At 36.5% G+C, this 21,815-nt stretch overlaps 2 protein-coding genes across 2 annotated transcripts; both read left to right on the forward strand.

The window, feature by feature from the left end:
- The first annotated feature begins 2,641 nt into the window (after nucleotides 1–2,641).
- LOC129319787 (brefeldin A-inhibited guanine nucleotide-exchange protein 5-like) lies at nucleotides 2,642–6,291 on the forward strand. The gene is made up of 11 exons (XM_054964850.1): nucleotides 2,642–2,753; nucleotides 2,965–3,046; nucleotides 3,610–3,853; nucleotides 4,045–4,166; nucleotides 4,250–4,308; nucleotides 5,334–5,391; nucleotides 5,473–5,554; nucleotides 5,643–5,843; nucleotides 5,921–5,979; nucleotides 6,063–6,132; nucleotides 6,214–6,291. The coding sequence occupies exons 1-11, from the start codon at nucleotides 2,642–2,644 to the stop codon at nucleotides 6,289–6,291; spliced, it is 1,167 nt and encodes a 388-aa protein (XP_054820825.1).
- A 211-nt stretch (nucleotides 6,292–6,502) lies between these two features.
- LOC129319788 (brefeldin A-inhibited guanine nucleotide-exchange protein 5-like) lies at nucleotides 6,503–21,481 on the forward strand. Its single transcript, XM_054964851.1, has 23 exons — nucleotides 6,503–6,701; nucleotides 7,195–7,373; nucleotides 7,485–7,538; nucleotides 7,640–7,728; nucleotides 7,862–7,958; nucleotides 8,059–8,157; nucleotides 8,259–8,453; nucleotides 8,589–8,699; nucleotides 8,789–8,973; nucleotides 9,877–10,500; nucleotides 10,702–11,119; nucleotides 11,692–11,931; nucleotides 12,073–12,196; nucleotides 12,277–12,425; nucleotides 15,078–15,425; nucleotides 15,871–16,037; nucleotides 16,123–16,376; nucleotides 16,451–16,638; nucleotides 16,731–16,850; nucleotides 19,597–19,733; nucleotides 19,859–20,189; nucleotides 20,583–20,678; nucleotides 21,183–21,481. The coding sequence occupies exons 1-23, from the start codon at nucleotides 6,503–6,505 to the stop codon at nucleotides 21,255–21,257; spliced, it is 4,479 nt and encodes a 1,492-aa protein (XP_054820826.1). The 3' UTR covers nucleotides 21,258–21,481.
- Nucleotides 21,482–21,815: the final 334 nt, after the last annotated feature.

Consider the following 21,815-nt stretch of genomic DNA (forward strand, 5'->3'; position numbering starts at 1 on the left):
CTCCGAAAAGTAAGTTGCCATTGTTGTTTTCTTGGTCAGACCCGTACTTCAAAACAACTTTGGTGTCAAAAATTGAGAAAGCCATTGGAATTTGGGCATGACTCAAATCACAGTAAAACGGAAACTGTATAGCCAAAGAAATTACAATAAAGGGGCCTCTATTATTTTCAATAATACAAATAGCCATGCAAATAATTATTGATTTCCAAAGAATATAGAGCCTAAATTATGTCTATGCACAAAGCCCACCCTGGTATCAACCTAACTCATCCACAGACATTAAAAATTGATAAATAACAAATGCCTTGTAATTGTTTTTGCACAAATTAAACTTTTGAGGGCGCAGGATAATTAGCAAAAGGGCAGATCGTCCCCAAAGAGATAGAGAAGCCTCTCCACAGCCCAGCTAAGGTGAGAAGGTGGCATACCGCTAGAGCTTTCTGAATCAGATGAGCAATAGGAAGCAAGCAAAGGGGCTCTACATAGTGGGCAAAGGGGGTTGTGATTGTCATGATCACGGTCCAACCATCTGTCTATGCATTCTTTGTGAAATATACAATCACAATTCACGAACTCTCTAACCTCATCCTCCATCGTTAGTTGCCCCCTTCTTCCATCTTCTTTCACATCTTGTGCGGCAAGGTTGCCTCATCATAATCTAAAGGCTTCCCTCCTATATTGATCATGATATACATACAATCCGTGAGGGTGAAAACTACATGCTTTATTAGTTTTGATTGAAAACTGCATGTTGCCTGCAGAGTATATGTTGAAAGAAGTAAACAACATGCGCACGTACCAACGTATATGTTGTTATTATTATACACCATATTGAGGCTGGAAGGATGACAACTTTGTTGGAACCAATGGGTAGATTTAAAGCTTGAGTCGTGTTAAGGATATTGCCCTTAAGAACTACTTCCTCCATTTTTTATTATTAGAGAAATTATCACTTTTGATTTGTTTTTTTTTATAGGTAAAATCACTCATTTTAATAAGTATTTATTACACATTTTTTAAATCACACTTCGTAATTTACATTAACGAGAAACAATTAATGTATATTTATGTTGATTAACACAAAATATTTTAATCCACTTTTTTATTTTTAAACATAATTATCACAGTTAATCAACTTTTTTAAAATGTATGACATCATTTTTTTTATATATAAAAATGGAGGAAGTATTCTACTATACTGTATCAATAGGCGTCTCTTTAATATTAAATAGACTCATTTTACAAAATAAGTAGAGCCACAGAACCAAAAAAAATTAGCATAATATACTTCGGCATAGAGGAGGAGAGAAGAGCTTGGCTCCTGACCCATGACACGCCCTGCATTATATATAGACATAGCCATAAAAGATAGCCTTGAGCAGCAATTAAATAGCAGTTTTGAGAGCATAAAAACATCTTAAGACACTTTATTGTGACGTTGTGAACATTTACGAAGGTTATAAACAATTAAATATTGCTAAATATTATTGAACCTAGATAAACACGTCTCTCCATGATGCAGCTAACTTAAAGTTCAAACACAATAAATTGTGGTTCTTTTGGGAAGCCAATAAGGCAAAATTAATTCAATAATTTTGCAAATACAATTTTGGTAAGAGAACTCGTTGCCTCTTTAACTCTCCTCAAGCCCATGCACTAACCTATTTCTTAGTATATAAATACAAAGAGTTTTACTCATGTAGGTAATATGAGACTTTTTCTTTTGACATACTCAAACACTAATTACAACAAACTATAACCCAACTTAATTCTGTTATGCTTAGCTCAGCCTAATTTTACTTAATTCTATTATGTATCGCACCAGTTAGGGTTTAGTTATACTCTTGTACAATCTCAGTATGTGAATATTACAATGGACTCCCAGAAAATTGTCATACAAAAATTCTTACCTCTAATATAATTTATTAAATATTTAGAATTATTTATTAAATTAATATGCATCTTAAGTTCAAATTATGCTGACTAATTTTTCTGGATTCGTCATTGGAATAATAGATTAAATAACAATATAAAAATTCAGATAAGAAGGTCATGAATTGAGAGGGTTACGGCCCAAAATATTCCCTCCTTTCCATTTTCGATGAACTAAAAATCGCAGAAGGCCCAAAAAGAAACAAGACATCCCCATTGACCTGTGTTGTTAACGGGAAAAATAACAAAGCGAACTTGGGTTTGCGTGGCAGCAGGACTAGCAGTATCGGCAGTTCTGCATGGGACGCTCTTGGGGTGTGCATGATCAATACAGAATACGCATGAACATGAAAACGGACACTTAAATGCGCACAGATCCGCTATTCCTCATCCTAACGTCGCTCCTTTCAGATCTGCGTTTTATCAGAATGCTCCTTCTCCCTTATCATTTCTGAGGTGTAACTTTCTCTTGCTTTCGAAGGCTCTGTTCATGTTCTTCTTCCACTTCCTTCTCTTTAAGCTCTCGCATTTCTTGAACGAGAAAAACTTCTTTATGATAAAAGCATTCAACTTTTATCGCTTCTTTATGATAAAAGCGTGCTGTTTCGATGGGATCCGTATTTGTTTTTCAATTAAAACGATGGTGATCTGGGACGTTTGAAAATTTTTCGGTCAGGCGGAGTGTAGGTGGTTTGGAGGGACTGGAGAAATGGCTGGAGGTGCAGCCGGGGGTTTCGTAACTCGTGCATTCGAGTCGATGCTCAAAGAGTGTTCCGGTAGGAAGCATTCTGATCTACAGAAGGCTATTTGGACTTATATAGGTTGGTTCAATTTACAGCTTTAGGTACCATTTTTCATTTCCTTTTTATTGTTGTTTTTTGGCATTATTTTGTTTTTAGCTCACAATTTTTTTCCTTACCCACGTTATTTTCAATGACCTCGCATGTACTAGCTCATGCGCGATTATAGCTACTGTCTACTGATATCCTGTTTATTTCGTTGGTCACTTTAGTGCCTCTATTGTCATTTCAGATATCACGAAAGAAGCTAACCAGAGACAGCAGGCCCATTTAAGTGAGGTCAATCAAGCAGGACCGTCAGCGGACGCTGGGGGGTAAATATCTTGGATAAATTTTATGGAGGACATCATTTCTGTTTCGATTTCGATAGTTATTACCTAAGGTGCTACAATTCTTTGAGGCTTTCCTGAGTTATTTTCCATATATTGGGTTGGTGTGATTTTCAGATAGTATCTTAGAAATCAGAAATTAAGGATTCCCCCCCTGAAAGTTATTTGGCATAAAGTACTAATCCAACTCTACTCTAATTTTATCATGTCACTCCTCCAGGAAATGCAAAAATACTTGACCTTATAGCCGGCAGGGGGATGATTCTTTTAAGTGAGGTGTTCTTGTAGGATCTTAGAGTTTTTGAACGCAATAGCAATCTGTTGCTAATCGTTTTTGTATTATATTTCTATACATTAAATATAACCACCTTTTGGTTCAATTAATACCGTAGTTATACAATTTTCCTGATCTAAGGTACCTATTAAATCAGTTCCACTGTTCCAGGCAGCTGAATCATGGTTATTTGGCGAGAGTTAGATCAAGCCTTCCATTAATGAACCTTAAAGCCCTTCAGTTTTAACATTTGAATCATTTTGGTTTGCGCCAGTACACCCAAAAGTGAAGGCGGAGCTGCAACCACATCAGAAGCAGGTCAGCCACAGAAGGGTGAACATATTTCTGGAGAGGCAGAGAATAGTAGCAGGCCCAAGAGTGGAAATATTAGTACGGCATTAGCTAATGCTGGGCAAAGTCTTGAAGAAGCTGATGCGGAGCTTGTTTTGAGTCCCCTTCGGCTTGCATTTGAGACAAAGAAATTGAAAATCCTAGAACCTGCTTTAGACTGTCTTCATGTATGTGCATGCATTACTATTATGAGGTCCTTACATATGGTTGAAGAAAGGGAGAAGTCTTTCATCCATTATTGAACGTTTATAGAACTCATTAAAAAATATAGTCCACATGACTCTTATGCTTTATATTTATAAAAAATCTTCAAAAGCTTGTGAAGCTAACTTATGCTGCTTCATAATTGTAATCACAGAAACTTATTGCTTACAATCATTTGGAGGGAGATCCTGGGCTGGATGATACTAAAAATTCCACACTGTTTGCAAACATTCTAAACATGGTTTGCAGTTGTATTGACAATTCATCTCCAGACAGGTATGGGTCACTGCACGTTGACAATACTAACCAAATCCGTTTCTTATAATTAAACCCATCCAATTTTAAGAATCAACCTGCAGTACTATTCTCCAAGTGCTGAAAGTACTTCTAACTGCTGTGGCTTCCACAAAGTTCAGAGGTATGCTTATTGTTATAGAAAAACTCTGCCCATTTTCTTGTGGTATATGTCTGTTGGTAAAATAAAATATCAAGGAAATTTCCATCCGTGTTACTCGTGTATAAGTTTCTATGCAAGGTGTCTTGTGTTTGCCATATTTTCTATACAAGGTGTCTAGTGTTTGTCATATTTGCAGCCATACAGAACATTATATTCAAAAGAAGTTTTCTTAAAAGTAGCTTAAGTTACCTGTTTAATACTTCTTAATTTATTATGAGGATTTTACACTAATTGTAGTGACATGGACCATGGCATACTTAATTGGATTGAGATATGTGAAATGCTAGTCTCAGTTATCTTCATTTGTCATGATTTCACGTAATATAATAAAATTGGTGACGTATGGATATGAAGTCAAGCTAAGGCTACTCTTTGAATTCATTTAATTTTATTCATTTGAGTCCAAATAAGTTGGCTTATGAGAAGCTTAGAAGATAAAAACTGGGAAACATTAAACGGATTCCATTCCAACATGTTTTCCATAAATCATGCTGTGTTTTCTCTTTTCTGTATACCAGGCTAATCTTTTATCATTTGTACAGTGGTTAGATGTAGCTTAATATTTTTAGTAATTTTTTGGCATGGTATTAGAGCTTCCATGTTCAACAGGAATTTGATTCTTGCCATCTCCCGTTTTTTTAGTTCAAGTCAAGTTTCTTCCACTACAAGGTATGGTGGTCTTTTGCATTATTTACACTTGAAGACCGAAGGGCTTGTACGAGTGAATGTATCAAGGATCATAATCAATTTGTTAATCGTTCATGGGCTTTCATTTAATAACTTAGCTTTTGGGATGAAATGAAATGGTTCTTGACGGAGACATACTTTTTGCTATCTGAATATGTTTATGGTACTTTGTTGTGCTATGGCTTGTCTCTCTCTCTCTCTCTCTCTCTCTCTCTCTCTCTCGTTTTTCATCTCTCTTGTTTGTCTTTTCAGTGGTTTTTTAATCCATGTTTGTGTATTGATGTCTATGCTTAATTCAGTGCATGGTGAACCTTTGCTGGGAATTGTCAAGGTATGCTACAATATTGCACTAAACAGGTAATAATGGTTCCTAATTTGTCTTCGTGAGCTGTAGTCGTTGGCTATAGAACTCAGCTTTCTTATTTGCATTTGTAGCAGGAGTCCTATAAACCAAGCAACATCAAAGGCAATGTTGACACAGATGATCAGCATTATTTTCAGAAGAATGGAAACTGATCTGGTTTGAAATTTAAATCCCATAATATTAAGCTCCTTTGTGTTATTGCTTTTGTGGTATATCCAATAGTAATGACTGTTAAAACGTCCAGGATGAAACTCCACCTGGTTCTGGTGGACATACAGAGGCAGCTTCAGAAACAGAGAATTTGAACACAAAATCTACGGAAACCTCCGCAGATAGTTTAGACGAGAAACAAATTACTTCAGGTGATGCTCTCAACCAAGTCAAGTATGCATTTGTAACAACTCTTGAGGAACTTCAAAATCTTGCCGGTGGTTCTGATATCAAGGTAAAAGGCTTGTGCATCTGTATGTCTAATTAATATGTGGTATATTTATTTTGACGAGATTGTATTACGTTGAACAGGGCTTAGAGGCCGTGCTTGACAAGGCTGTGCACACTGAAGATGGCAAACAGATAGCACGGTATGAAGTGATGTTGTACAATGGATTCTCTTGTATTTCTTTCTTAGAGTAGTTGCTCAAACTGTTAGTCTTATTTCTGCAAGAGGGATTGATTTGGAAAGCATGAGAATAGTGCAACGTGATGCTTTGTTGGTATTCCGCAGTATTTGCAAGGTTGGATCCCTCGCTTTTGAATTGATGTTGTAGATAACATTTTGTCAACCCCTCATACATGCTCGACATTAAATATCGCAGATGGGTATGAAGGAAGGTAATGATGAGGTGACAAAAAAGAAGCGGATATTGTCTCTTGAACTTCTGCAGGTTGTATAGTGATCTTAACTCTGTGAATGTGTGTGTTTATTCTTCCATTGGATTCTTTCAAATAATTTTAATTTTAAATGGAAAACAAAATAAAAATGAGTTGAAAAGCAAGACAGAAGAAAATAATACCTATTGAAAAAGCTTAAGAGGCCTGTCATGATAATGATGAGGATCGGAAAATAAGATAGCACGAATAAGCTAACTATAGAAGTTTACTAGAATGCTGCTATGGGAGCAAACTCATGCTGCCAAGTACTTAATGGACCCTCCACAAGAGAATGCGAATGATGAGTGGAGTTATAAAGCGGGGCAGGGTCTCAAAAATCCTTGCAAAAGAACCCTAAGGCCAAGACTGCAAGACCACGCTAATCCACTTTCAGACTTTGCAGACTGCAAGATGTCAATTTTAGCAGTTGGAAGTCCATTTTTATTTCAGTGCATGGCTTTCCATGGGATATTTCTTTTAACCAACAACTCAAAACCTCTTAGATTGTGACCGTGGATTATAACTTTAAAAAATCTAGAGTTTGAAAGTATATATCAATCGACAATCCTAGCAATTTATATTTGAAATCACGAGTTGAAAGATAACCAGTCAAAGCGACACAAATTACTTCATATGGCCGATTTATTTGAATTCCATCTATGCCCATTGTGAAGCTAGACAATAGCTTTAATTGAAAAAAAAAGGGTATTAGAACAGAGTTGTGGATTAACTTAGTGACCTGAATGGACCTTATTTCATAATGGATGGCTTGAATATAAGACCCCAATATATGAAGTAACACAAAAACACGAGTCAAAGACATGAATTTATGAAGTATGATGTGAATAGGATAAGAGAAGGGCTGATATATTATCAATTTTTGTTATTCTGCATTTTTTATGCGCAGGATTCTCAGTTGTTTTAAGTTTCTTGTTTAATTGTTCATGATCACACACTATCAGTCTATTGTTTTGTTTTTCAGGGTTTGTTGGAGGGACTTAGCCATTCATTCACAAAGGACTTCAATTTTATTGATTCAGTGAAGGCATATCTCTCATATGCTTTATTGCGCGCTTCCGTTTCACAATCCCCTGTCATATTTCAGGTTTAGCTTAATCATATTGCCTTTATTCACTTATGTTCGAGGAACTGTGTGTAATTTTTTTCCTCCATTCTTTTTTTCGTTTTTGGTGATTATGATCTTCTTTTGTTTCAGTACGCAACGGGAATATTCTCAGTTTTGCTATTGCAGTTCAGAGAAAGTCTCAAAGTAAGCATATCATTTGCAAATTTTGTGAAAGCGTGTCACCTCAGCAATGCTTTAATTTGACATGTATCGCTTGCTTTTACACTCTACCCTTTTCTTTTCAGGGTGAAATAGGCCTTTTGTTTCCCCTGATAGTTCTAAGACCGCTGGATGGTTTAGAATTTCCAGTCAACCAAAAAATAAGTGTTCTTGGGTATAGTTAGCTTCTTGATTGATATGAAATTGATGATTTTGTGTTCATGGACTTTCATGATATGTTGGGTTGTCAATGTACTACTCACTATATCCTTTCTTGATTAATAATTTGATCCAGTGTGACTCTGCAGGATGGTATATAAAATATGTAAGGATCCACAGATGCTTGTTGACATTTTTGTGAACTATGATTGTGATCTCGAGGCAGCAAACTTGTTCGAACGAATGGTCTAATCTTGGAATTTAATTTTATAAGCAGTGCCTTAGTTATATTTAACTGTCTATGATCTTTATAAGCATATCGTTTATATTCCAATTTTCCATGCAGGTTAGTTCACTATCCAAAATAGCTCAAAACACTCAAAATGCTGAGCCAAATTCAGTTGCTTTGTCTCAAACTGGATCAATTAAAGGTTCATCACTTCATGTAAGCCTAGTTGTTGCTTTTCTTATTGGAAGTCGTCATTTAATTGAACAACCATATCTACCAGAGTTTCTGGTTCATTCCACTTTTCTTTATCTTTCCAGAGCGTTGTGAATGTGCTCAAGTCACTGATTGATTGGGAGAAATCACAGAGGGAATCGGGAAAGTTCAGAAAGATTAACTGCTATGAAGGGACATTAGCTGAAGATACTGTTGAAATAAGATCCAGGGAAGATTCTGCCAATGATTTCGGGAAGGCAAAGGCTCATAAAACCGCGTTGGAGGCTGCTATTGCGGAGGTAACTGATCATAATTTCTTTAAAATTCTTTACTGAGAAAGGATTGCTGGCTAGGTCTTTTGCGAAATTACTAAGCTTCCTTATTAAATTCAAAGACCATAGTTGGGGACTGACCGATGGTTTTAATCATTTCAGTTTAACAGGAAACCAGTAAAAGGAGTTGAGCATCTAATATCAAATAAGTTGGTGGAAAATTCACCTGCTTCGATCGCTCAATTCTTGAAAAACATTCCCAACGTGGACAACGTTGTGACTCTTATTTAGTTCAATTTAGTTAATATTTTGACATTAGAATAAAGTTTGATCTGGACTATTTAACTGTTTCTGGGTTTCAGGCAGCAGTTGGTGAGTATTTAGGTCAGCATGAAGAGTGTCCCCTTGCTGTAATGCATGCTTATGTAGATTCCATGAAATTTTCTGGAATGAAGTTTGACGCCGCAATCCGCGAGTTTCTTAGAGGGTTCCAACTTCCAGGGGAAGCTCAAAAGATAGATCGAATCATGGAAAAGTTTGCCGAGAGGTAAGTGATAAAGTTTGTACATGCATGCAAGCACCCTTTCCCCTTGCCCAGGAAAGGGCTGCTGTCTGTCTCAACTCGAGTGACACTCTTATTCCTAACTATTGTTGAATTCTGATAAAAGTTACGCGCATGATTATTTATAGTGGCAACATTCTTGCTTTAAAGTTTCATTTATATATATTGATACAATTATCTGATATCCTTATTTATATATTTTGTCTCCCTGTATATTGCCCTTGGCCTGAGCCCGTTACTCATTTGCTCAAGTATCATGAATCATGACTGATGGAAGAAAAAGCCTTAACCATCTCACATGTTCCCCTTGTTTAGCTTGGAATTGAGATGTCCCTGGGTTGGGTGTTATGTACCTTAAATGTCAAACCTTGGTCGAAATTAAAACTATCATGTCAAAAATCAAAATGATTACATAGATCAATAACCCTGGTAAATGCATCTAGTTAGTTTCAACTTCTTGTGTTCTTTCAAGCGTTGTCATCATTAGTACATTTCATAATCTGTTGTCCAATATACTCAATTCAAAGGATCCAATTTGTTGCCCACTCAATTGTTGATTTTGGGGTTTTCATTCTTGCTTCATATGCACGATGTAACATCTCTCTTAATGTATGTAAGGAGATGTGACAATATGTTTTATCTAATTCTGTGAATTGAATTGTGTATATATAATTTTAATAAATATATTTAGTTGGTTTTATGACATTTTTGCATTCTATATCATTAATTAACAAAAAATAATATGATATGCTCTGCTCACATATGCTTATTTAATGTTGTATCGTAATTTTCCCCACACACACAATACAGATATATAAAATGTTAAATTAACGCATCTTTGTATTAGCTCGGTTAGTGATATTTTCACCTGCATCTTGTCTTTGGCAGATACTATTCAGATAATCCAGGTCTATTTAAAAATGCAGATGCAGCATATTTCCTTGCATATGCTGTTATTATGTTAAATATTGATGCTCATAACCCAATGGTGTGGCCTAAAATGTCCAAGTCAGATTTTAAACGCATGAATGCCATGAATGATACTGAAGATTGCGCTCCTACAGAAATGCTGGAAGAGATTTATGATTCTATTGTGAAAGAAGAGATTATACTGCAAGATGATACCTCTGTTAATGGAAAAAGCAGCCGACAAAAGCTAGAAGTCCAAGAAGGACTTCTTGTCAGTATTCTTAATCTCGCTCTTCCCAAAAGCAATTTATCAGGAGAAGCCAAGTCTGAAAGTGAAGCCACCATTAAAAGAACACAAGCTATTATCAGAAATCAAGGTGTGAAGAGGGGAATTTTCTGCTTTGCTCACCAGATTGAACTTGTAAGACCCATGGTAGAAGCTGTTGGATGGCCTCTGCTTGCAACTTTTTCTGTTATTATGGGGGAAGGTGATAATAAATCTCGTGTTGCTCTATGTATGGAGGGTTTTAAAGCTGGGATAAATATTACGAATGTGCTTGGAATGGATACCATGCGCTATGCATTTTTGACATCTCTTGTTAGGTAATGATCTTTTCTTTCTGTCTTGCCCTCCTCACCTTGAATAAATTTATTTTATCACTTTGACCATGATATTATCTCATATTGTTTTTCTTCATTTTGACTTTTGAGGGAAGCAATTCTTTGTGCATAAATATACAGTTTAGTAACTTATGTTTTTGAGACGATCTACCATAATCATTACATTTCTAAATGATACCTCAGGTTTACTTTCTTGCACGCTCCAAAGGAAATGCGCAGTAAAAATGTGGAAGCTCTGCAGACGCTGTTGTTTCTTTGTGATTCAGACATGGATTCCCTTCGAAACACGTGGAATGCAGTTCTGGAATGTATTTCTCGCCTTAATTTTATAACAACTACTCCTGCAATCTCCATCACTGTCATGTTGGGATCAAACCAAATCTCCAGGGTGACAGTAGTTCAATCTCTCAGAGACTTGGCTGGCAAACCTTCTGAACAAGTCTTCATAAATAGTGTTAAACTACCCAGTGATTCAGTTGTGGAATTTTTCACTGCTCTTTGCAGTGTATCCGCAGAGGAACTAAAGCAAAGACCACCTCGTGTTTTTGGCTTGCAAAAGCTTGTTGAGATTAGCTATTACAATATGACCCGTATACGTCTGGTATATCTTTGATCAAATAATATTCCACAAATTTAGTTCAATTGATATCTAGTCTTGTAAATTGAGTTTTGTGGGATTTTCTACTTAGTTTGCTTTTCACGCCACTCCTCTTTTTTCTCTTGACAATTTGCTTTTTGTTTTTTATGTATCAGCTCAAATCTACTGTTTTCATTTTATTTTATTTTTTTAACCAGCAATCTACTGTTTTCATTTAAGAAATGCATTTCAGTCACAGGTAAAAGCACTTGTAAGCAAGTCCATATGCTTGTCTACAGTGGAATAATTTGAGAAGGTGATCTTGCTCAGGACTGTTAAAAGAAACACCAACATGAATAAGCTTTTCTATTACTCCATCGGAACCTATGCATGCTCATTTTCATGACACTGTTTTTTATGCTACTATAAATATTTTATGATTTTGCTTAGGACTGTTGAGAGTAACATCAACATAAGATTTTTATTACTCCATTTGAACCAATGATGCTCAATGTCATGGTACTGTTTTTGATGCTGCTACAAATACTGAGATATTATCTTAGAAGTTTCTGAGTTACAGTTGATATGTCATCCAGGTATGGTCTAGGATATGGTTTGTTCTAGCAAATCACTTTATTTTAGCTGGAAGTTATCATGAAGAGAAAATTGCTATGTATGCCATAGATTCTCTAAGGCAGCTCGCTATGAAGTATTTGGAGCGTGCTGAACTGGCCAATTCCACTTTCCAAAATGACATTCTCAAGCCTTTTGTTGTTCTCATGCGGAATAATCCTGGGGAATCGACAAGAAGATTAATCGTAGACTGCATTGTTCAGGTGTCTTTTCATTTCCCACCCCCATCTCCTTTAACAGTGGTGCTTTCCTTCTTCCTTTGTTCGATTCTCTTTAAGTAGAGGCATAGATTTTCATTTAGTTTTTTTTTTTTTGGCCCATATGATTGGACATATTTATTTCAGATGACGAAATCTAAGACTGGAAGCATAAAATCTGGGTGGCATAGTGTTTTCATGGTTTTCACTGCTGCGGCGGATGATGAACTAGAAGCAATCGTTGAGAGCGCATTTGAAAATGTTGAGCAGGGTAGGAATAATGTTCTTTGGTCTTACCAATGCAATCTTCTGCTGCAAATTCGCTGTACCTAACACTGGGAAAATTTGCAGTCATCTTAGAACGCTTTGATCAAGCGGTGGGAGATTGTTTCATGGATTGCGTGAATTGTCTGATCAGGTTTGCCAACAATAAAAGTTTGTATCGTATAAGTTTGAAGGCAATTGGGCTCCTTCGTATTTGCGAAGACCGTTTAGCAGAGGTTTGTTGAGTGCTGTCCATTGAGAATTGCAATTTTATAGCATAAGCGCCAATGTTATCTGGATATTTTTTATGATAAATTGTGAGCTTAGTGCAGGGAGTCAGATGATCCACAGTGTTCATAACTAGCAGTAGTGCAGCTTCCCCATAGTTTTATATTTTAATGTTATATTGATGATCATTTGTAGTTTAGAAACCAGCTGGATAATTGGATACAATTTTCATAGATTGAGTGATAGAGGTAGGAGAGAAACAGGGAGAAAGGGAAGAGGCACGAGGGAAATAAAGAGAAAGAAATAATAATAATAATTCCATTCACAGTCACCCATTACAACCCAGCCCAAATTGTTCTTATATCTCTAATTCCTCTAATTACAATTATTCTAATCCACGCATCAATATGCTCCCCTAAAAAAAATCCTTGTCCTCAAGGACCATTGCAAAAACGAGAAGTTAAACATGTATTTAAAATAAGACTTTTTTTTTTGGTAAACTAGACCAGAAATTACCATGGCTTGGTAAAAAAAATTGAAAACAAAATTAATGGACATAAAAAAGCCTGGATTTTCTACAATTTTTCTTGAATACAGAAGCCCATTGTCACCCTCCAAATAGATTTGTTGATGCTAAAAACCAATAAGTAGATGATCCATAATTGTTTAACAGGTCCATACTTCGCCCATCTTCAGCCTAACTTCACAAAGCTCCTCTTGATTATAGGTTACCCCCACCTTAGAATTGTTGGGAAATAACTCAGAGAATGCACTTGAGTTGCTAAAATGTTGTAAAAATGCCTATAATTGCATTCGAATCATACTTGAAACAACAGGTCCCATATGTTGGACTTGAAGCATTGTTGTCCAGAGGCCCATATCAAGCTTCCAATTACTACTCAAAGATTTTTGCATTGTTGGATCATTTTGGGGTAGCCCAATTCCACTGCCCTTAGTCATCCTAAGTATATTGGATGCATTTTCATTACCCTTGCTGCCACAAAGGGAACAATTGGAGGAAATATAGAATATACCTGTCACTAGCAACAATGAACAATCTAGTTATGTATAATTGTAGATGCACGTCCAGGTGACAGGTGAAGAATATTGCATAAACACCTGCCCAAAACCCATTATCTCTTCATTAGCTTTACCCAACTGAATTCCTTCAGCAAACCTACCCGACTTAAAAACAGAATTTCCCCAACCCTATTCACCTCTTAGTCGTCTTTTGCGTCTATCGACCAATATTTCACTTTCAACTTTGCAATCGAAAATCCTATGGCAAGGGAATAAAGTGATCATCTTCGGCAAGTGCTAAGAAAAGGTATCACAAGTAAGAGTCTAGTGTATCTCGTCTTCTCCTCAATAAGTCGTGGCCAATGTTTGAAGTAATAGCAATAGCAGTGAAAATCAAGCAAGGATAGTTATGTTTCATGTGCTGCAATGACCGAACTACACATGGCAAGTACAACTGACTTTAACAGCTCCCTCTTTTGCAATGAGAGCTGTTGGAATCCAGAACTCCGCCATAGGAGGAAATTCTAAAGCGATCAATTCGGAGGTTGAGTTGAAGAAGAGAAGGGAAAGGTCTTAGAAGTATGACGCAAACCATTCACCCCCAAAATCGACGCCGTCGGAATGTTTAACTTCTCCATCTTCTAAGGGAGGCAAAGGAAGGCCATATGGCTTTGGGAAATTGCAGATTTTAGCTTCAATGGCTGTGAAAGTTCTAAAGACACTACCACCAATATAGGAGGTCCCATTGGGCTTTAATGTGTTGAGCATCGCACTAACTTCCTCTTCATTCTTAGTTAGTCTAGCAACTTTGTCTTGCATCACTTCCATAATGTCCTGCTCTCGACCCTCTCCAATCTCTATGTCATTCTCAGGTTGTTGTTCTTCATCTTTATCAACGTCATTCAATTCCTCTAATGTTTTTGTATCGATGTTACTGTTCTATTGTTGGTCAATGAACTCAGCTGAAACATTGTTTCCTAACTCTATCTGTGATGATCATTGTTCCATTGACTGAGCCAAAGAGGAATATCTGTAGTAGAGGTAGAGGTCATCACTGTTGAAGGAGGGTACAAGCATTTGTTGACATGCCCAGAGAGCATGGCTGAGATTTCATTCATCTGTTGGGAAAGTTGAGACATGGATTGCTTAAAATTAAGGCATTGCTTCGATGAGGATTGAATTTCCAGTGGCTCCTTTATGGCTAGAGAGGAGGCTTTGATACCTTTTAATAGAGGTAGAAGATAAAGAGGGGGAGAAGGAAGAGGCAGAAGGGAAATAGAGAGAGAAATAATAATTCTATTCACAATCAACCACTATAACCTAAAGACTTATATATAGAAAATATAACTAAATATCCAAACTATACTTATATTCATAATTCCTTTAATTACTCCTATTATCCTTGTTCCCATGTATCACTGACAATTTGTTATGCCCACAACTCTAACATAGAATCTCATTCTATAATTATTTTATGTGATATGTGCTCTCAAATCTTTTCAATTTTTAGCATATAATATCTTGAAGTTCACAGATAATACAATTTTGGAAGTTAAAATGATTTCAATATTTTTCTCTAAAATGCTCTCTTGATTGTCATGATACTACTAAAAACGTCCTGATCTGTTTTGCATTTCAAGGGTCTTATTCTCGGCGGTGATCATGCCGATGTGGGTGTTGCAAAGTTACAGGAGGCTGAACATTATTGGTTCCCAATGCTGGCTGGTTTATCTGATCTAACATCAAACCCAAGTCCCGAGGTCAGAAGTTGTGCAATTGAGGTCTTATTTGATTTACTGAAAGAAAGAGGCAGAAGATTCTCTGCGTCATTCTGGGAAAGTATCTTCCATCGAGTCATATTTCCTATTTTTGATCTTGTGAGACATGCTAGAATGGAAGGATTTGCTTCTGGTGATGATGGTTGGTTTCGTGAAACAAACATCCATTCGCTTCTGCTGCTTTGCAACCTTTTCAACATTTTCTACAAGGTAAATAGGAAAATCCTAGTATTAGATTGGACAAATCGATCGTGGCTTGTACATCCTGATGCTAAATCCTAGTATAAGCAACTTAATACTAGTGGGTGTATGCGTGTGTTTATGCGCGCATGCTAGTGTGTGTGTGTGTGTGTGTGTGTGTGTGTGTGTGTTAACCAAAGATTTCTCCATTTCTCCCATCGCATATTTTTTGGGGAAAGAATTATTTTTGTTCTCTTTGTGGCTTTCTGCTTATGATTTCTTTGTGGAGTGCTGAAGGGATTAGAGACTCTTTCGAGCAAGTTACTGAGATCATTTTTTTCTCATGGCTCTTTACTTCTGTTTGGGGAGGATCTCTTATCTCCTGATTCTATATCCATCTGTATTATTGTCTATTCTCATCAATAAATTCTTTTCTCATCTCAATAAAAAAAATTGGGACAAAACTTCCTTCCAGGAGGTCTCTTTTATGCTGCCGTCTCTGTTGGATTTACTGTTAGATTGTGCCAAAAAGACAGATCAAACAGTGGTCTCAATATCTTTGGGAGCTTTGGTGCATCTCATTGAAGTTGGGGGGCATTGGTTCAGTGACAGTGACTGGGACGCGTTACTCAAAAGCATAAGGTTCATTTTATCTGATTTCACGAAGATCCTATGTAATTACTCTAATGTTTATAGCTATATTCAAATTTGTTTTTTGGTCTTCCAGTGATGCTTCATACGCAACGCAATCGGTAGAGCTCCTTAATGATTTAAATCGAGAAAATATGAGGAACCATGGAGGCATTGTCAGAAACTCCGATGCCAATGCAGGTGATAATGTTGTCATACAGTCTTCTGACAAAGAGGTGGAGCATCAGCTTGGTGGCAATGACAGTGGAAAGTTATCCCCACTAACACGCTTAAATACATACTCTGGAGTTGAAGGTTTAAGGGCACAACTGAATACGAATCCTTCTGAAGGTTTGGTTTTCAAAACTTGTGGGTACATGTTTAGGCATGTTTCATGCTAATTAACGATATCTTTGCTCCTGTAGGTCTTCTATCACCACATGCATCTGATAGTAAAACTCCTAAACTAGCAGATGCAGGGGGTCTTCAGCGCAGTCAAACATTGGGGCAACGGATTGTGGAAAATGTTATGGATAATCTCTTCCTCAAAAATTTTTCTTCTAAACCTAAAATCCAGACATTAGATGCTTCTCGACCGTATTCTCCAAATAAGGTACGTGCTTGTGCTGTAAACTTTTTTCTTTTTGTTTTTTTTTTGGTCTACATCAACTTGTGATGTGAGCGCTTTTCTTCTTTGGCTTTTAGGTTGAGGATGCTGAAGCTGCAGGACCTGAAGACAAGAATCAGGACACTCCTTGGCCAGTAACTGTTAGGGGCAAGTGCGTTACTCAGCTATTGCTTCTTGGTGCAATTGACGGTATTCAGGTTTGTAATGTACCTATGGATGATCTACACCATAAATTTAACACTTCATTTAGAAACTTAAACATATTTAATTCTTGCCACAGCAGCTTCATCATCGTTGTAAATATTTCTACACATATCATTATTTTATAGTTAGCTAGGTTACACAAGCTAACTTAACTAATTCACAGATTGGCTTTTTTTTTAACTGAAAGATGCATCCATTACTGAAAAGAGGAATACAAATTCTGAGGTCTAAAGTAAAAGACATTAGCATCTGCCGCCACCTCCTGATGTAGAGGTAGGGGGAGATCATAAGTATAAAAACTAGAACTAAATTATGAGCTAAACGAGCAAGATTGTCAGCAGTAAAGTTACAGTTCCTATTAACATAATGGATCATAACCTTCCAATCTCTATGGTAAAGCAATCTTGCATCCTCAATAATGTCCTTCAAAGGATGTTCCGTAACAGACCCATACTGTATCAATTTGATTGCTTGAATATAATCCCTATAAATCTTCAAATCTCTAAAACCAATAGACCAACAGAGTTGAAGGCCTTGCACTATAGCCAAAATCTTCACAATTGCACGAGGAACGTTGATAATCTTACAACTAAAACCCTTAGGCCTTAACCCAATTTCCCTGCTTATCCCAAACACACCACCGCAACTACTTCTACCATCAACCTTCACTGTCCTTTCCATATCTAGTCTAACTACATCATTCACGTGACATTATTTAATTCGAGAAAGATTTGTCTCAAAGTTTAAGGAAATGGCCAAGCGAAGAAGATCAATATCCAAATAGGCTCTAAAGAAGGTAGAAAGTGTTTTATGATGATTATCTATAAATTTGCTATCAAAAACCTTCTAACATCTTTCTACTCAAATGTCCCAACATATATAGCTAAACAAAATATCCCAATTCACCTTTTTCGTAAAGCCTTTTCCTACATCTTTAGATAGGTTCCAATTAACCCAATCAGCTCTGGTAAGGTTCATGAAAGTGCTCAACTGTTTCTCCTAACAACTTCCTTCCACTTCTCTATAGTGTGCGAATAGTCAAGCATCAAGTGCATTGAATCTTCCAAGGACTTGCATCCAAAGGGGCAACTTTGCTCTATTGTTGGTCCTCTTCGTAGTCTTAGTTCCATTATGTGCGCTCTTCCATGTGTAAACATCCACATAAAAGATTTGATCTTCTCAGAAACTGACCAACTCTAGATCTTTTTCCAAATGTTGTCAGTGTTCCTTCTTGTACCTACAGACACAAAACAATAGGTGGATTTAACATTAAAATATCCATCCGATGATGGTTTTCAAAAGTGTTTATCCTCTCCTCTTTTCTCACTAGGCAGGTGGGCACGGGTAATGTAGGCAACTGTGTTAGGCTGGAACCAAGAGTTCAGTTTTCATACATCCCATTGACCATTATGATCAACAAAGTCCACTACTTTCTTATTTCTGTCAATAAGCCCCCCTCTTCCTATAACAAGCTCAATAAGGGGTATGTTCATCATAGACCTGTTTTGAAACCAAAACGAAGTATTCCTACCATTTCCCACTCTTTTCCAAAAACCTTCCTTGGATTTACTCTAGATCTCACAAATTCCTCTCCAAGTGTAGGAAGATTTTTTCCTCTTGCCGATCTTTAGAATGCTTGAGTTATCACACTTATATTTAGTCTTTAATACGCATACCCGTAACGCATCTTCATTATTAACAAGACTCCGGCAAAGTTTCATAATAAAAGCCTTATTTTGTCGTCTAAGGCTTTTAATACCCATACCTCCATCCTTCCTTTCCCGCGTCACATTTTCCCATGATGTAAGGTGAATTTTTCTACTATCCTCTTTGTTACCCCACAAGAAATTATGACTCATATGTTCAAGCTTGTCAAGGAGTTTTTTTGGAAGGAGCATAGTCTGTATATGGTATAATGGCAGCGTTGCCAATACTGCCTTGATGAGGGTTGCTCTACCAGCCATCTTTAGGAATTTCCCTTTCCAACTGGAAAGCCTTTTCTGGGTCTTCTCCATAATCGGGGCAAAAAGGACTCTTATGGATAAGAGGAATGCCTAAATATTTACTCAAAGCACTAGTTAAGACCACACCCATCTATCTGCTTAATTCATGTGCTCTGGAGAAGTGAATAGATTTGGAGTAACATACTCTAGTTTTTGACTTGTTCATTTTTTCCCTGATGATGCACAAAACCTTTCTATACATGACACAAGAGTCTCTACTTGACTAGACGTTGCTTACCCAAAAAGGATCAAATCATCAGCAAAAAAAAGAGATGGGAGATTTTTGGACCACCTATAGCAACTTGGATTGGAGTCCAGAGTAGATTGGCTTGCTTAATTCACAAGCAAATTAAATCAAGTTCATTTATTTGCATTTAAGAAATATTATGAGCAGAGCATTAAATATTATAAGCAGAGTAGTTTTGCTAGCTCCAAAAATTAATACAAGACTGGAAAATGGAAGTTTAAAAAAATAATAATAAATCTCATGCGTGTTTAAAGGAAGGATTTAAAGGAAGGATATAGGCTATGATTTGTAAAGGAAAAAATAACAAATATAAACTTCAGCCTGACAAACTTTCATCAAATTTAAATTCTATGTTATTCCAAATTATACACCTTAATTCTTAAAAAAAAAACATTATTGCATAACAAAATTAGTAAACATTTCTTCTCAGAGACTACCCACCGGTGGGCTGATATAATTCTCCGTTTAAGCTTTTCTTGCAACTTGCAGAATAAATATTGGAACAAATTAAAGGCACAACAGAAGATTGCTATAATGGATATTCTCCTGTCTTCGTTGGAGTTTGCTGCGTCATATAACTCATCCGCTAACCTTAAGACTCGCATACACCAAATTCCTGCTGAAAGGTAGTAGCGAATCCTGTGCATTTCATTTATTCGTTTATTAATTAATTATTCAAAAAGGAATAGTATTTGCTGGTTGAAAAAAAAAAGGAATAGCATTCAGTCATCAGTAAACTTATGTTGTATAGGCCACCAGTGAATCTTCTTCGCCAGGAGTCAGCTGCTATGAGCATATATTTGGACATCTTACAGAAATCAACTTGTGAGTTTGATACAAACAAACAGCAAAATCCACGGTCCAGTGGTTTTCAAAATTCTGACTTTATATCAGATAATGAATTACCCATTACTCAACATTTGGACCAAGAGACTGAATTTGGAAAAATAGTTGAGGGAAAATTGGTAGCTTTCTTTGAACAGGTACTCGGGGATGCATCAGATCTCCAGTCTAGTGCTGGAGAAGCCACTAACATGGACATTCACCGTGTCTTGGAGCTGCGAGCCCCCCTCATTGTTATGGTACAAAACATATCTTCTGTTATTATATGAAAGTTGAAATGCAATAAAGTATTTGGTGTCCTAATTCAGATTTAGGATGCATAGAATCTACCATTCATTGAAGGTTGAATGCTGCTGCTTTTCCATTTGTATTGATGGAGTTCATATCTGTTTATCTTTCTATCTTTTTCCATTTTTTTTTTTTGGGTTGGGGGGGGCGCAGGGGCATTGCTAATGTTCATATCTTCTGTTCATGATTACATTCTCTGCATTCTCTTTTATATTGGTTTTTGTGTCCGCCTGAATGTCCCTGTATTTTTGTTAAATATTTCGTTAGATCTTGAGATGGAATTGTTTGCTACGTTCTTTGCTTCCTGTCACCAATAGATAAATCTGTTAACCTTGTTCTTTCAGGTGCTTAGAAGCATGTGCTCTATGAACAAGAATATTTTCAGAAGACACCTCAGAGAATTATATCCTTTGCTAACAAAACTTGTATGCTGTGACCAGGTAATTTCTTGTTTTTGCAACAATCGAAGACTTTTTTGTTTGGCCTTTTTGCTTTACAGATTAGGGAGTAAAAATAAAGGTAGGCTCCCGCCTTACAAATATTTCCAGAGAAAAAAGGCTAGAATTTTTTTTAAAAGAAAATGAATTAAGACAATATGCACTGAGGCCAAAGCAATTATACATACACATATTTATTAATATTTGTAATTGTTAATATATAGTTTAACTCTGAAAAGATTATTCTCTTTTTCAAGTTATTCTTTGTAAACATTTTTCTTAATGAAAATAATTAGAAAAAAGAGGATTAATAAAACATTACCAAATATCTTCAATCTTTAAAATGGTGTGTTTTCGCTTTAGAGAGAGTCAAAATACATAACATTGGAATCCCTTGACAGGCCATTGATAAACAGACATTCTTCTGTGAGAAACTTATTTTTCTGTTATATTTCCAAACAGTGGTCATTTGCTAAAATGTGATGATCCCATGGTGGTTTTGATCAGATGGACGTTCGAGGAGCTCTGGGTGATGTGTTCCAAGCACAGTTGACTGCAATTTTACCGCAGCCCATATATTAGGATTCTTTGGAGATGCATTCTTCGGCATCTGAAATAGGATTTATTTAGTGCACTCGTGCATCCTTGTTAGTTATCACGGCGATTTTGTGCTTCCGCCAACATTTTTGTAGAATGAAAGGGCATATAGAAGTGTGATTGAATTCTTCAGTTCGATACAACTTGATCACTTGTCAGGGCAGTATATGGCCAATGATTCCTAAATAAGCCTTATTTCTTTTGCACGATGAATGCTGTGTACGATCGCAAGGGAAGGGTAATGCATGCTCACAAGAAGTGTCAAATATATGCTCTTGATAACGCATACAATATATTATATTAATAACAATTAAAAAAAAAAAAAGGCAACAACTTTTCAGACACGTCCAAGCCTTGCCGGAGAACTTTTTCAAAGGAAGCTTGTAAATCAAGCTCTATATATTTTATGTCTATGCATGTTTGATTCAATGTTAATTGTTTTTATACATTGGAAGTTTAATTTCCTTTTAAATTGGTTCGATGCCACGATGTCTTTCAAATTGATAAATGATCTAGCTGGCTAAGTAGTTTTCATAAAACTCA

Source organism: Prosopis cineraria, unplaced genomic scaffold (assembly GCF_029017545.1).
Source record: "Prosopis cineraria cultivar Desert tree isolate PC_DT_omini unplaced genomic scaffold, ASM2901754v1 PC9, whole genome shotgun sequence".
Classification (NCBI taxonomy): Eukaryota; Viridiplantae; Streptophyta; class Magnoliopsida; order Fabales; family Fabaceae; genus Prosopis; species Prosopis cineraria.